Source organism: Calliopsis andreniformis, chromosome 1, assembly GCF_051401765.1.
Source record: "Calliopsis andreniformis isolate RMS-2024a chromosome 1, iyCalAndr_principal, whole genome shotgun sequence".
Taxonomy (NCBI): Eukaryota; Metazoa; Arthropoda; class Insecta; order Hymenoptera; family Andrenidae; genus Calliopsis; species Calliopsis andreniformis.
This window is the reverse complement of record NC_135062.1, coordinates 16932991-16949731: the sequence shown is the minus strand read 5'-3', so window position 1 is coordinate 16949731 and position 16741 is coordinate 16932991. Positions and strand designations below refer to the sequence as shown.

Genomic DNA, 16741 nt, shown 5'->3' with positions numbered 1-16741 from the left:
GACTTTCACCAAAGTTTGGAAGAGTGGATGTACCATGTCGGAACAGTAAGATTTTCTTTCTTTCTTATAAAAAACGGATATTTTTACATGGTGTTGATGTTTAATGTATTTACATTAATCATTTCACGCAGTAATGTATTTCCTAGCCTTTCTTGAAATGCAAGTTTTGATTATTCTCATATCAATTGAGGTTAGAGTTACCATTGCTTCTGTTAATGACGTATATTACCTTTAATCGAGCGATATTTGATGCATTATTTTTCCGTAACTATGCATCATTAATGCATTAAAGTTATTTTAATGTGCACAGTTTGTATGAACGTGAATATCAGCCACGAAGGTATCTTTGCATTGTACAGATGGAATTAATTCAATAAACATTTTAGTTTAAACCACTTGGAACATAAAATTTTCAAATGTATTGTTCTTCTTTTTAGTAATAAAAAAAATTAAGAAAGATAGATAAGTACACTGTGATTATGTAAAAATAATGAAGGACTTTTAGCAGTCAATTTGTGAACAGCAAGAAATGATGATTTATGATCAGAAAGAGGGGGGATCTAAGCTGTTTTCTGTTTTCTTTCCTTAATGCTTTTGACAATTATTTGTTTAGCGATGATACTTTATTGGATGAAGATCTCGGGGATGAAGAATATGATCTTGGTAATGATGAAGAAGAGGCTCTTTTAGCAGATGACTATGAAGTGGAGAGGGTGAGCATATTGCTGGACCATTATTTTGTTATTAAATGAGAATTAGAATACCATTGTATGCCATATAAGACAATAGAATATTAGATCATACTATAGCTTAATAATAAATATTCTCAGTAACTTGAGTTTTGATTGGAAAATCAATAACTATTTAATCCATTTATGGCTGTAAAGTTAACTATACTATAAAGTATATTAATTGCTTCATAAAATTCTGAAACTATTTGAAGATCTTAAAATTTATCATTTTAAAAAGAAATGGGTTATTTTATATAAATGGATTAAAGGTAATATAATTTATATCTATATACTATATAAATGATATATTTCAACATACAAAGTGAATATTAATAACAATAGTATTGATTTTATTCACTTATTTCTATCTTTATGTTGTTTGTTATAGCCATGATAGATGAACCAAAAATTCATAATTTCATATTTCCACTTTATCACTCTATGTGTGACACTTATTTATTAAAATGTTTAACAAAGCGTTTTATTGACAATATTAATGACATGTACATGGCTTATAAATTATTTATATTGATTATTAAATATATACTGAGAGACTTTCAGTAGTTTTCAATGCAACATAAATTATTGCATCAAGTTCATAAGTTTACATATTATATGCTTGTAACAGATCATATAGAAATATTAAACTAAATGTGTGAAAATTATGGTAAATGAGTAAACATTTTTGCGTAAATGGGAATTCAGTGTTTTACAAATATACTGAACATTAATTTTTACTTTATAAACTTTGTTGGGATACTCACAGTTTTATTGTAATAAGAGGAGTACAAACTATGCTGTATGCATAATATATACTACATGTAAAAAAAACAAACAAGGTATTATATATAGACAGAATTTGAACAGGGAAAAGGAAAAATAATCATTATATGCTTTTTGTGATTGATGCATATTATTCTATTAAGTACTTTGTACTTTACTCGTATTATAAATTTCTTTTAACAATATTTGGCTTTCATATTTATTACTTTTTAAATTCCTATTCATTATTGTAAAATAACTTTTATGAACCATGAATAATATCATTAACATGGATATTAATTGTCATATAGATTTCAATTCCTCTGAAAGAATGCTTCGATATTTATTTCCTTTCCTCTGTCTTTTGCAGAAGACATTTTAATTATTAAACAGTTTAGTGATATTTAAAGCAATAATATGTTATCTATAATTTATGTTGTATCGATAAATTATAGTTGAGACTACTCCAAAATTTTATTATTGATCATGTGTCTGATGAATATCAAAATTGCTTTAAATAATACTAAGTACAAATATAAAGATTTGTATGATAAGGAATGTTTTAATGAAAGTTTTTATGTAAAAGACATAATTTACACATCAGGTTTTAAATTGCATAAAATTAGTTGTTGAAACTAGAATTAAAATCCTGATTTCTAATCGTTAATAAATATTTTTTATCATAGTTTCTTATAGAATTACATGCAATAAATAATTATTTTAAAATTGTCTGTTAAATAATTTTTTAGATAAAAAATCTCTAAATAAATGTGATATTTTTTAAGAGATTTACATATCATGAGTACATTCATTAAGAAGTTCCATTATCATATAGAAAATATTAAATTCGTTTGTATTGAAAATGTGGTTATTGTAAAAAGGAATTATTGTTCGTATTTACCAAGAGAATTGTACTAATTCTTTTTAGAAATCAATGTTATGTATTTACCGCCATTTCTATTAAAGTCAAGAAGTCAGCAGTATGGAATATTTCACGAATTTATAGCTTCATTATTTTAGTAGCAGAATTATACAAAAAATAAATGCTAGAATACATTTACTATACAAATAAGTAATAAACTGAATGTAAAGAATTAAATTATATACCATACTGCTCTGACATGAAGTTATAATACATTGTATAATACATTTATAATGATTTCATTAGTCCTAAGTATGAACTATGCTGTCACTTTACTCATGAAACTCATCTAGCTCATTAAGTACTCATCATATCACATATTACCTCGCAAATGATTAGTTTTATGTGCATCAATTTTATACCTTATATTCGAATATTTATTTGCATGGATTATAATCACCTTAACAATGAGCCTTATCGGAATATTTGCGGTTAAATTCCATTAGTCGAGCCCGATTAATAGGCCCAGTAAGTAATACACAAGAATTCATGAACAAAATAGATTGTCAGAAGTATGAAAATTAAGAATTGCGACGCCATACCCAAATCATACAACAGCCTCGTTTTAATAATAAAGGAGTAATTTTCTTATGCACTCATATACATATGTTAAGTAAGAGTAGATTGTAACAATCTCGGGTAAATATCATACTTTCATTACAAATATTTGGCAATTTAATTCCCTGAGCAGCAGAATAGCTATAAGGGAGAAGAGGAGACAGATGATGTACTGGACTTAGGAGTTACCGATGCGCTCGACGACTTAGATGGTGAAGATGAAAATATAGAATTTAGTAGAAGCAAAACGAATAGAAGTAATGACAATGATTTTTATGAAGACGCAGATCAGCTAGAAGTTCAGTCAAAATATTACGAACAAGACGAAATTAATGAATACAAAGGCGAACAATCGCGTCAGCATGATAAACGTTCTACAGGCGACAGCGTTAATACTTCTAGTAATATTGGAAAAGGAGATTTGCGAGAGAAGCTGCAGAAAAATGCAAAACTCTACATTGGAAATGGACAAGGAGTAGAAGACGATGAGTGTGAAGAAGCAAAGGAAAGGAGAAACAGGTTTCAAAATGAGAGAATCATAGTTTCTCCAAAGATGAATAACAAAATACCAGATACTTTAGAAAATGTTGTTACATCTGAACCATCGAAGTTAGCAATCAGAGGCCGTGGAAGAGGTCGAAGCGCAAGAGGAAGCCGCGGAGGAAGATTTAATACACAGAGTTCTGGAAATTTTAATCCAAGGTAGTACTACTACTTCTGATGTAATTGGTTTCTCGTCAGATATTGTCTAATATTTATAAACTATCGTATGTTAGGTTCAGCAATGCACGTAACGCGAACTTTGATAACCAACCACCACCGTGCAGACCACCATTGCTTGAAACCAGGCCACCGTTTTTGCTCGGAATACCAAACAACGTGCAAAATCAGCAAATAATTTATCAACAACCAACTTCTCAAGTACAACCGTTTCAGCATTATTCTCCAAATGGTTCACTGCAGGGACCTACGCATTTTGTAGATAACAGACCACAATTCAATCCCAATCAATTTCAAGGTCAAATGGGTCCACGAGTAATTGGACCCCGATTAGATTATGGACCTCGCGGTGGTATAGGAGGATCACTACAAGGACCGCCCTACAATCACCCATCCAATACACCAACATATGTACAAGTTCCACAAGGTCCTTTTCAAAATGCAGGCGTACTCATGCAGGATAACCAAGCACGACTAATGCAAAATAATCAAGGTCCCTTATTACAAGGAAATCCTGGAGGAACGCTTCTTGGAAATCTGAATCCATTAGTACCTGGAACCCCTGTACCATTGATACAAGGAAATCAAACATTACCGATGCAAGGATTTCCACGACAAACATCTTCCCAAGGGCCACCTATTAATCATCCTAATGTACAAATACCTAATCAGCCGCCCTTCGAGAGTAGACCACCTTTCCAGGAAGTTCAGTTTGAAAACCGATCCATTTACGATTCGAGGTCCGGCTACCCCGATCAAGTACCTACCAGTCAATTTAATACTAGTTCGTTACCGGTACCTCAACAGTCTACTTCCAATGTACCCAATGTACCTTTACCTCCAGGGCACAAGATTTTAATCAATCCTCATTTTCGAGGCGCCGTTCAATCGACGAGTGATGGTAAATATTCTAAAGTTCTTTTCAATTATAATTAATGTGAAGCAGAATTAACAAAATAATTATATACAGTGATTTTTTACTCATGTTATTTTCATACATTATAAGCAGCAAGACTTGTATGGGACTCTGCTCAGCAACAGGCACCTTTATCGTCTCAAGCTTCCAGCGGTCCGTTTTCACAACCTGTAACTTCTTATCAAAACCAAAGTTCATACAATCAAATTCAACAAGGACCACCGCAGTACCAGCAAAATTATCAACAACATAAGAGTGATGTATGTATTTTTAATATATATTTTTACAGATAGTTTTCGTAGAATTCAAAATAAATTCCAAGTAATTTTGTCTAGGATCCTTACGCGTACTTTTCTGACGTGTGGCAAGAGAATAAGCCGCAAAAAGCTCAGAGTGGAACTCCGAATAAACAGTATCCTTCAGAGAGCAGTTACTCGCGAGAAAGTAATTACGAATGCGGTTCAAAGTATAAATCAGATCAGTGGGATCAGAAGGACAATTATCAAGAGGTGAATAAAGATAGTGATTGGTAAATAGCATTATGAGGTAAAAAAAACCTTTGATTTATTAAAAAATAATGTTTATTAGGATCACAGAGGAATTCATCAGAATTATCGCGACAGAGATTTGTCGTCCAAATCTAGAAGCGATCATATTCCAAAAAATAGAGCACCCTCTTCGAATACATATCGCGAAAACTATGATCAAAGTCATACACAAAAATCTCCTACTAGTAGACCTGTAAATTCTTCAATAAGAGGTAGACTGCCACAGAAAAGAGTTGGCGATGCAGACAGACCTCTCCGTGACTTGAGTCCAAAGCGAATAAAACCTAGTAATAGAAATCTTCAAGAAGTACAAACAGTAGATACGTTAAATAACGTAAATAATGAGAAAAAGGTATATGATTTTGATTTTATCTTTTTTAATTCGATTGGTTTTCTAAGATAAACATTTTAGGATGAAGAGTATGATCCAGAAATGCTAGAGTACAGAAAGAAAATGGAAGAACAAAAGCGACTGCGGGAAAAGATTTTACGTGAGAAAGAAAATAGACGAAAAATGGCTGCTATGGAAAAACAGAATGAAGAGACTAAAAATGAAAGTAATACATGTACGTATAATTGTAACCATTAATTAATCTCACTGTTTCAATTCGACTGACTTATATTTTATTAAGTTTAGATGTGTTTGTATCTTTTCAGTAAGTGAAAATTCACAGGATACAAAACCTATGTCAGTACTTATGGGAGTCGTGAAAGATGCTTCCGTGAATAAAGCTACCGGTATTGGCAGAGGACGTGGTCGTCCTATTAATACGCAAACTTCTGAGGTACAACACTAAAAATATTGTATTTTTACAATTACTAGTAATAAGACTTGAAATGAGTACAGCTTTTTTCTGTATGTAATCAAATATGATGAGCGATCAAACTTCATTTCTATACGAGAATTGTTTAGAAAACAAGCAATTTATGCTTAATATATAAAATAAATAAAGTGCGTAAGGTACGCTCACATCTTCTTCAAATTTTATTTGTACATATGATATTAAAGTGGTATTCACTATTTAAATATATTGTACATAAATATTCGTATATTTACAATTACGTGTGATCAATTATGTATATAACCATTGATATGTCTATAAATTCAAAATTCTCTTTATCGATCATTACGATGCGTTGCATTTTTTATACGTTAATGAAAGACATACCATTTTTTAAAAATATTCATCACTATCAGAGTGATAATATAAATATTTCAAATGAAATATCAATAAATACAATATACATACATCTATTAGATTTTATTGTATATTTTTTACTTGTGTTTCAATAAAATATATTTTTTAAATACTTTTTGTTCCTTTTAATTTCCTCCAAACTTTAACTATTCTGAAAGAGCTACTTTACGTTAAAATGTCTAATTCATGACCTTTATTTAATAAAGTGTATAATAAAAAATGCTTTATACATCAATATTTATATTATTGTTAATATGTTGTATTTAAGTAATCTGTAAACCTAATATGACAGTACAAAAACCAGATAAAGCGAAATATTTTTATCATTTTTGTTGTAGGTTGCAGAAAAACCATCTTGTGTACGAATTGTCAGAACAATACAAACTGTACAATCCAATGATTCTACAGATTCTGCTAAGGACAATAATTCTGGACATATAGTTGGTCAAGCCAATGACCACGCAAAAGTTTTGAATGCTCAGTCTGGAACGCGAAGAATTGTGATTCAAAAATCATTATCAAGTACACAAAAAATTGCCACCACCATACAGAAAACAGTATCAAACTTGCAAAAAAACCAACTGTTAATACAGAATAAGGCAGTTAACATGGGAGCTTGCGGAATTCAGAAAACTGGACAGACACAATCAGACATGTTAAAGAAATTAACAACCCCCGGGCAGAAAGTTGCCGTCAATCCACAGAGGATCGTCAAACAGAAGCCAGGAGGAAATCTACAAAAAACTGTGATCAACGTACAAGAAACTACGAATGCCAATGTGCAGAAGGTTGTCGTCAATACACAGAACCATCAAAGGGTTGTACTTCAAAAACCATTATCACAACAGAAAAAATTACCAGAAATCAAAACGAATACAGTGAAAGTAGAAAATTTAGCAGCAAGCACGTCAGAGGCACAGATCAGACGTATGTGCCAAGGCATTGGAACTATCGAGGTGACTATTTTTGCATGAAAATATTTAAGATTTTGCACATTTGTAAAGCTTAGTCACTGAGCTTCGCTTGCGTATTCTTGTTTTGTAATCCTATTTTTTAAGTTTTTTTAATAGAACAAAACATCGTTAATGAGTTCTTTGATTATATTTCTGATATACCTCTTTTTTTATACACTTTTTTTATAAAAACTTTAAGTGTTTATTACTTTTAAGTTGCTTGCCAAAGTCTACCAAGTATTAAGTTGAAACACAAAATGATTAATCATTTTTAATGAAAAGTGCTATAATATATAGGTACACATGCATATGTGTATCACGTGTACGTGCATCATTGGATCAGTATCTATGCTATGTTTAACATTGCATAGTGCATGAATAGTTTCTGTTCGAAATACCAATGATTACTTTAATGTTTACATTCCATTATGCACCAACGCTACACTTTTGTTATTCACTATATTGTTATGAGTTTATTAAGACTTTGTAATAGATTTATCATACTATTTTTTTTTTTTTTTAAATAAACAATCCTTTCTTAAGATAATACTTATCTGTTCATATTATTCGTGTTATAGAGCATACAAATGGGGGAACGTAGTGCAACGATTGTGTTTAAGACGCAGTCTGCTGCCATGGTGTTTCACAAGAAATACCAACGCAAAATGCTAGACCTATCACTGATAACTGTTCGCCTTGTACCGCAATCGAGCGGAACTAAGACCACGGCCACAGTTGCGAAAGTTTCTTAAGGGAAATGTTAAATGCGTCTAATCTAGCATATTCCAACAACAATAAAATACATAGCATATAACATTTGTGTTTAAAAATAACGATAATTAATTTTATTCAGCCAGCCTGTACATGATTAACGTGCATTTCATATTTTCCATACTCCTTATTTAGAGATATATAACTATGCAAAAGCTAGAAAAGAAACATATTTTTGGCTGCATATAAATTGTATAATATACCTTTACAAATGAAGGTAAAATATCTTAACAATTTAATTTGTACATATGTCAAATGCAATGTATATTTCATATAAAAATATACGTGGTAGTATCTAATAATATATTGTGCATTTAAAAGCTACGATTTACCATATGACGTATATATTAAGTTAACGAGTTTATAATTTCAAGTATAAAAATATGAATAAGTGTCATTAAATAAAATATAAATCATAAGTAATTACGTTTAAGGAGAGTATATATGACTTTACATCTTTATGTTATGGAAAGCATAATTTAATTTGATAGACATTTGGTGGAACAGTTATTGATAGTAAGTTAAAACGTTCAATGAGAATCGTAATTAGCAAACGGCTTACGTTTTTTATTCATTTAATCATATTTTAGATATTGGTGATACTACTTGAAAGTGTTGCCTTCGTTTCCCGAAATATTTGTAATAGTTTTGAATTTATCTCGATTAGATTCAAGTGTGCATACTCGCAGGTGCTGTTTTTATTTCTTAGAATAGTTACAAAGAGTTCGATCCTACTTGCGCGGTACTTAATCCTATTCCCTAATGATCCTAATTTTTCCGTGTATCTTTTTCACGTTTGAATCTGGTACCGCGCGAAAAACGTGTGTATTAGTTACTATTTACGCCGCGCCGTAACGCTACGGTAGTAGTGTTCGCATCAGTCACATAGGCCAAGCGCAAACAAGCGCAAAGTATCTCCCTGAAGCATCTGATGAGAAAGTTTGCGACAATTTAACATTGTAACTAAAGTAAAATTGCCTTTTGAATAATCGTAAGTGGATCAATGTTAATATGGCTTCAGCTAAACTTGACTGGGGTAAATACGTAGACGAGCAAGAAAAGCTATCAGCGAAGGTAATATTTTTCTCGTACATGAACAACACCGGTTTAGCTTCATTTCTATTTGTTGATACATTGTTTATCATGGAAGGATATGCTTTACATGTGTATCTTACATTACTTATTTCTTTCTCATCTAAATATTGCAATAATTGAATTCAATTTAACGAAATATTTATTACTAATAATTGAACATCATTTTCAATGAATTATATTTATTTTGTTCATTAAAATGTTAATAGTCCAGTGAATTGAAACAAGTTCCTTTCTAAATTAGTGGTTATTAACAGGTATCTAGCTTAAATATAGAGAAGCAAGTTAAGGAAAACACAGCAAGTAGTACAGATTCCAAAAGTGATGATGGCACAGATGAACAGATCTCACCTGCAGAAAAGTCTTTACTCCAAAAGATCATACGTAAGGGTTTGGTAGAAACAACAAAGGATATAGAAATTCAAAGGAAAGATCCATCTTCACCTTTATACAGTGTTAAATCTTTTGAAGCCCTTCATCTGTTGGTATTTTTAATTCTTAATTTGCTTACAGTTCTATAATATTGAGAAGATTATATATTACAAAATGTATTGCAGTAAACCAGCTTTACTTAAAGGAGTTTATGCTATGGGATTTAATGCTCCATCAAAAATTCAAGAAACTGCATTACCTACATTATTGGCAGACCCGTAACTATATTTTTTACATAAGAATCATCCACAGAATATATCTGTGTCAGATATAAAATTTAAGAACTTATTTACAGACCTCAAAATATGATTGCCCAATCACAATCTGGAACTGGTAAAACAGCAGCTTTTGTATTAGCAATGCTCAGTCGAGTAGACACCAATAAGAACTATCCTCAAGTGCTTTGTTTATCACCAACTTATGAGCTAGCTATACAAACAGGTGAAGTTGCTGCAAAAATGTCTGCATTCTGTAATGAAATAAAAATCAAGTATGCTGTCAGAGGAGAAGAAAGTAATATATTTTATAGATCTTTTTTTTATTCTATATTAAATTCAATATTTGGGAATCTTATTTTAATCTTGTAAATTATTTCAGTAAGCCGTGGGTCTAAAATTACTGAACACATCATCATAGGAACTCCAGGAAAAGTTTTGGACTGGGCTATTAAGTTCAAGTTCTTTAATTTGAGCCAAATATCAGTTTTCGTTTTAGACGAAGCAGACGTGATGATTGCAACTCAAGGTCATCAAGATCAATGTATTCGTATCCACAAGTAATTATTTTAGCTCTCATAAAATTGAATAATGAAGTTTATATCGTGTACTTTGCATACCTACATGTTTTATGTTTACATTCACATAGGCAGCTCCCGCGCACATGTCAAATGATGTTCTTTTCTGCGACATACGAACCAGAAGTAATGAAGTTTGCTGAAATTATAGTAAATAATCCTTTAATAATCAGATTATTAAAAGAAGAAGAAAGCTTAGATAATATTAAGCAATATTATGTCAAATGCAAAGACTTGGACGAAAAGTATGCAGCTATAACCAATATTTATGGTGTGATAACAATAGGACAAGCGATTATCTTTTGTCATGTAAGATATTCCATTTCTCTAAATATAACACATGTTAATAAGTTTCCATTATAAACTATATGCTATATTTACAGACTAGGAAAACAGCTAACTGGTTAGCAGAAAAAATGACAAAAGATGGTCATGCTGTAGCTGTTTTATCAGGTGAATTAACGGTAGAACAGAGAATATCTGTTTTAGATCGATTTAGAGCTGGTCTCGAAAAAGTTCTTATAACGACAAATGTCTTAGCTAGAGGTAACTATAGAATGCATTTTTTTTTATTTTTTAAAGTAAACATTGTTACACCTATCTGAATGCATATTTTTTACAGGTATTGATGTTGAACAAGTAACAATAGTAGTAAACTTTGATTTACCGATGGACCAAAGTCGGCAAGCAGATTGTGAGACATACTTGCACAGAATCGGTCGAACAGGGCGATTTGGTAAATCTGGAATTGCTATTAATTTAATAGATTCACCACATGCCATGCAATTGTGTAAAGATATAGAAAAACATTTTGGAAAAAAGATACACTACCTCGATGCAGAAGATGCGGATGAGATAGAAAAGATTGGAGCCTAGGTTATTACATAAGAGATATGTATGTATAATTATGCTTTTTATCGTACGTACGTAGATATATTGTAATACTTCCAAAAAGAAATACACCTTTGTATTCTTAATATTAATTCTTTGTATTTCTTTTCCAATAGCACATATTATCGATCTTTAGTTTTTTCTTTCGTAATGATTTCATGGTATCGATTGTTTGATACTGTATTAAAATATGGCAATTGGATCAGGAATATCACAGAATTCCAAGAATATATTTAATAAAAAAATAATAAAGGAATATTTTTATATGTTATACAATAAGATAATCATTTGTGCAAAGAAACAGTATCATTGCCATGCTTCGGTTATGTCTCTGTTCATTAAGTTATCGCACAAAAGCAAAGCTCACTTCACAATCATTTCATTCTTTTCTTTCATATTTTTCTTTTTTTAATAATTATGCGACTTATAGATTTTATATTTATATTAACAAAAAAGTTCGAAATAATATGGGATAACATTATTATAATTTATATTGATTCACTAACGAAAACAAGAATTGGTTAATTATTGGTTCTTGGATTGTTTAATACTTTAGCAAATAAAGTTAACTATTTTGTTAACATTTTTACATACCTCCATATGCTGCAAAAACTTCATTGTAAATGAATCATAAAAAGTTATTCAGACATAGTTCCTTAAATGATAGATCCAGAAAATATTAAGGATGTTATAAATACGCAACAAATTTCCTAAAGCAATATTCAAGATTGCCAATAAAATATGATTGTTTCTATGTTTCTCCATGAGGAAATATTATATGCGATAAAATGTCAGAAACAGGCTTTCATAGTAACTTTACGTTGCAAATTATTATTTATATTAGTTTTGATTGAATTGTTTGGGATTCCAAATTAAATACTAAGTATAATATTTTTGCTCGTTGTATTTTATAAGAAAAGCACAATGATATCTTCATAAACAGGAAATCTTTTTTAAAGACAACGTTGACATAATTTAAACATACATTTATTAAGATTACAAAATGGAAAATAAATCGTAGCATTACAAAAAAGTATGAGATAACTTGTATTTTTATCCTATTGCAAAACACACGTTTGTACACATGCATTCTCATTTATTCACATGAATGAAAAATTACGTAAAATAAATCGAAGAATATCGTTTGTAAACTTTTGTAGAATTTGTGAACAAATATTATTTATTTTGTGACGACACAATGAAATAACAAGTGAACTGTGTGGTTCATTTTGTAAATACTGTAAAATCAATTTTGAACACTATCATCATAAACTAATTATATGTACTTAAAATTGCAGAAGTATCATTTTTATTGCATGTTATTTTCAAATATTATATTTTATACAATATGACATACTGTTAATACAAATGCGTGTTTATTCGAGCTAAGAATATGTTTTCATTGCGAAATGCACGTTTCCAAAGGAAAAAAAACGATAATTTCCATAAATGCAAAAAAAAAACAAATTATTATAGAACAAGTACTACACAACGTGTAGCAACAAACTTGCTTTCTGTATGTCTTTATCATTCAGTTTAAAATACAATCGCCCTAAACATTCGGCCTATCTGTATTCACGATTGGAAAATTATGATGTTTATATGCTTGCAATTCTAATCGCAATTTATAACAAGAGCTGATATTGCGATTAAATTGCAATCGTTGTTAAACATTAATTGCAATACGAAATTCAGTCTTTGTATGAAACTTCACTTAATTACATGCCCATTCCCATACCACCCATACCGCCCATTCCACCCATGCCACCACCCATTGGCATTTGAGGTTCTTCCTTAGGTATCTCGGTGACCACTGCCTCTGCAGTTGTAAGTAACGATGCAACACCCGCAGCATCGGTAAGCGCCGTGCGCACTACTTTTGTTGGATCAATGATACCCTTTTCAATCATATCGACGTATTCATCGTTCAATGCATCGTAACCAAGATTACTTTCACTAACTTTTGCCACTACCAAACTAGCGTCTACACCCGCGTTCTGCGCGATTTGTAGGCACGGCATACGTAATGCGTTTGCCACTATTTTGATTCCAGTCTCTTGGTCAGTGTTCGTTGCTTTCAAACTTCGGAGAGCTGGGATACATCTCAAAAGTGCTGTTCCACCTTAAAAAATAAATAATACATTATGTGAAATTTAATTCTTAAATAAAGATGTACAAAGAAGTTTCTAGAACAAGCTGAACTTACCACCAGGAACAATGCCTTCCTCAACAGCAGCGCGGGTGGCATTAAGAGCGTCATGAACACGGTCCTTTTTCTCATTAACTTCTACTTCACTGCTTCCGCCAACTCTTAAGACTGCTACTCCTGATGCTAACCTGGCCAAACGTTCTTGCAATTTTTCTTTCTCATAGTCAGATGTTGTGTTAGCGATTTGATCTCTAATTACATCTGCTCTATGGTCAACGTCGCTCTTTTTCCCTTTGCCTTTAAGGAAAAGCGTGTCGTCCTTTGTAATTATGGCCTCCCCTACTTCACCCAAATCGCATAACTGTACATTTTCTAGCTTAACAAGATTTGCATCATCTCCAAACACAATTCCTCCAGTCAAGATTGCCATATCCTGAAGCGTTGCTTTTCTGTTATCTCCGAAACCGGGAGCTTTAACTGCAGCTACTTGTAAACCGATTTTCAATCTGTTAACCACAAGAGTTGACAGAGCTTCACCATCAATATCCTCGGCTACAATGACAAGCGGCTTCCTTTGGGAATTAGCTAATTCTAATGCTGGTATTATAGATTGTACAGATGATATTTTTTTCTCGCTGAAGAGTAAAAGTGCATCTTGAAATTCAACTTTTGCTCCTTTACTCGAGTTTATAAAATAAGGGGATATATAGCCTCTATCAAACTTCATTCCTTCTATAACTTCGAGCTCATCATGTAGTGTTTTACCATCTTTTACTGTGATTACACCTTCTTTGCCAACCTTCTTCATTGCATCAGAAATAAGATTACCAATGGCTTTATCTCCATTGGCAGAAATAGTTGCCACTTGAGCAATTTCCTCTGGAGTTGTTACTGGTTTGCTAAGAGCTTTCAGCTCCTCCTTAACTTTGTCAACTGCCAACATAACACCTGAAACATGGATATTTGTTAAGAAAGCACAATAATGCTTTATGTGAAAGTCTAAAAATAATAGTTAACCTTATTTACCTCTCCTAATTTCTACAGGGTTAGCACCTTTGCTAATCTTCTCAAAACCTTCTTTAGCAATGGCTCTTGCTAAAACTGTAGCAGTAGTTGTACCATCACCCGCTTCTTCGTTTGTATTATTTGCTACATCCTGCACTAATTTTGCTCCAATATTTTGAAACTTATCTTTTAATTCTACTCCCTTAGCAACTGTGACACCATCTTTGGTAATCTTTGGACTACCCCAACTTTGTTCTAGGATAACATTGCGTCCCTTTGGACCCATTGTTACTGCAACAGCATCTGCCAAAATATCCACACCTTGTAGCATAAGAGCTCTGACCTCAGCTCCAAACCGTACATCTTTAGCATATGAACGAGCTTGTAATTGGCGCAGAGCAGCACCACGTAATACAGTAGGTAATCTATGCATCTAGAAAAAACAGTAATAAGTTATTTCTGCTCTAGATATATTCATTTTATAATGTTGATAGTTGTGCTAAATTAATATTTTACAACTATACTTTTTTTATTAAAAATTCTTCAACTATGACTAAAAGTAATAACTAACAAACTCTATATTTCCTTATCTTGATGCAATCTAATTGGAGTGCAAATAATGCAAGCATGCTCCAAATATAAATGAGATTTCAAACTAAATGCGGTTATATAAACTATCGGTTGATAACATGCAAAATATCCTTGAATATAAATTATTTAAGAAGTCTTTCAAACTCTGTTATAACAATTTGTTTATAATTCATCATTTGAAAATTATTTTTGTTATCTTTATCAACGTAACGATAACGTACGCAAATTATCCGGCCGGCTTTCTCACAAAGAAACAATTAAGAAAATAAAAAGCTAGTAATCATTACATAAAAGGAAAAACAATAATTTAGAGAAATCAAAATAATCAGTGGTAATCTTAATCGGATATATATATCGTTAATATCAATGTTATACCCTACAGTTATGGTTATCTCTTTAAAAACGTGTAACGCCTTAAACTGTATCTAACGCCTTCATTCGCTCAAGATATATTCGAATAAAATACGAACAAAGAAATGGTATCAATTCTAACGCATAATAATAAGAGAAAATAATGTAAAAGAAAGATAGATCGGAGAAACGAATTATTTCGAGCTCAATTTTGCCGGTTAATATTGTTGAACAATCAACGCGCTCTTTGAAGGAAGAAAACTACGTAAAGTTTAGCAGAAAAAAGGATTTTACCTTTGTCTAATGAAAAGAAAAAGGCCGTTGGTTAGGAGATCGTAGTCACAAAAGTAATTGAAAATCGTCGCAGCGTGACCGCACGTTGTCTCGCCAGTGGAATGAGATGTGTGCAAAGGAGTTTGCGCTATCACATGGAACGATGAAACCATTCCCTCCCCTCTTTTCTAACCAACCTAACCTTTCTATTTGACGAAGAAACGTATTGAAAAATGATCAAAAATCAGGATAAAGAGAAATATTAATAAAATAAAGACTTTGTTATTAATTGCATTTTAGTCCAGCGACTCCTTTATTTATCGATTTTATCGATACGTCGCTTTCATTTTTGAACGAATTCAAGTTTCTAGAACATACCAGAACGCGTGATGCAATCGGCCAACATGCGCCAATCACCTTCGTCGATAGACCACTAAATTTGTTCTTTATTTGCTTCCCAACCTCTTCAATAGACATGTGGTTTTTAAAAACAGTTTCAAGTTTATCAATAAAAAATATGAGTTTTAGATTTAAATGGTACGATTCGGACACAATTCTAAGATATAATTTATTATCGACAGCAGCTTTAATTATGAAATGCAATTTCAAGCATGCTACACACGTGTTCTTTTATCGTGCACGTTTTTGCATTTCCATTTGAGCTATTCTAAAGACACAAAGTATTTATATTTGAAGGTACATATTAGTCGGGACCAAAGAATTGTAAATTATTTTCATTTAGATGTATTACTTCGAGGAAACTAATATATTCCGCAAACACGTTATCAAAATTTGTGTTTTCCCAAAATCTGATACAATAGAAACATTCATCATCGATCTAAATTTTCAATGAATAATTTTCTCTGCAATCTATGTACTCTATAATTAGCTAAACTACTTATTAGGCATTGATTATATCAGTAACAAATTATTTTTTCGTCGAATGACCATGCCGGTTGCAGGGATGTATCAATATCTATCTAACAATTAATATATGCATACACGCGTTACTTTCGTTATTACATATTTTTGTATTTGACACATAGAGAAGCCGATGATTAAGCAATAATGTATTTTTTAAAGT

General features: G+C 31.6%; 3 protein-coding genes across 6 annotated transcripts; 2 read left to right on the top strand and 1 right to left on the bottom strand.

The window, feature by feature from the left end:
- Positions 1-2: 2 nt before the first annotated feature.
- On the top strand, positions 3-8493 carry LOC143178597 (uncharacterized). 4 transcript variants are annotated; one of them, XM_076377371.1, is made up of 11 exons: positions 3-45; positions 614-713; positions 3107-3675; positions 3750-4594; positions 4703-4869; positions 4945-5118; positions 5198-5509; positions 5570-5723; positions 5815-5942; positions 6695-7312; positions 7888-8492. In XM_076377371.1, exons 1-11 carry the CDS (start codon positions 35-37, stop codon positions 8059-8061), a joined length of 3252 nt encoding a protein of 1083 aa, XP_076233486.1. In that variant the 5' UTR covers positions 3-34; the 3' UTR covers positions 8062-8492. The 4 variants fall into 4 exon arrangements, with proteins under 4 accessions (XP_076233486.1, XP_076233479.1, XP_076233470.1 ...); XM_076377364.1 differs by having other exon boundaries at positions 4700-4869; XM_076377355.1 differs by lacking the exon at positions 3-45 and having other exon boundaries at positions 525-713; positions 7888-8493.
- A 482-nt stretch (positions 8494-8975) lies between these two features.
- On the top strand, positions 8976-11380 carry Dbp80 (putative ATP-dependent RNA helicase Dbp80). Its single transcript, XM_076382747.1, has 8 exons — positions 8976-9154; positions 9430-9653; positions 9730-9822; positions 9900-10117; positions 10202-10379; positions 10469-10706; positions 10781-10943; positions 11020-11380. The coding sequence occupies exons 1-8, from the start codon at positions 9092-9094 to the stop codon at positions 11271-11273; spliced, it is 1431 nt and encodes a 476-aa protein (XP_076238862.1). The 5' UTR covers positions 8976-9091; the 3' UTR covers positions 11274-11380.
- Positions 11381-12197: 817 nt separating this feature from the next.
- On the bottom strand, positions 12198-15834 carry LOC143181912 (heat shock protein 60A). Its single transcript, XM_076382651.1, has 4 exons — positions 15679-15834; positions 14464-14875; positions 13495-14385; positions 12198-13410 (listed from the first exon to the last, which is right to left on the bottom strand). The coding sequence occupies exons 2-4, from the start codon at positions 14873-14875 to the stop codon at positions 13007-13009; spliced, it is 1707 nt and encodes a 568-aa protein (XP_076238766.1). The 5' UTR covers positions 15679-15834; the 3' UTR covers positions 12198-13006.
- Between the last annotated feature and the right edge of the window lie 907 nt (positions 15835-16741).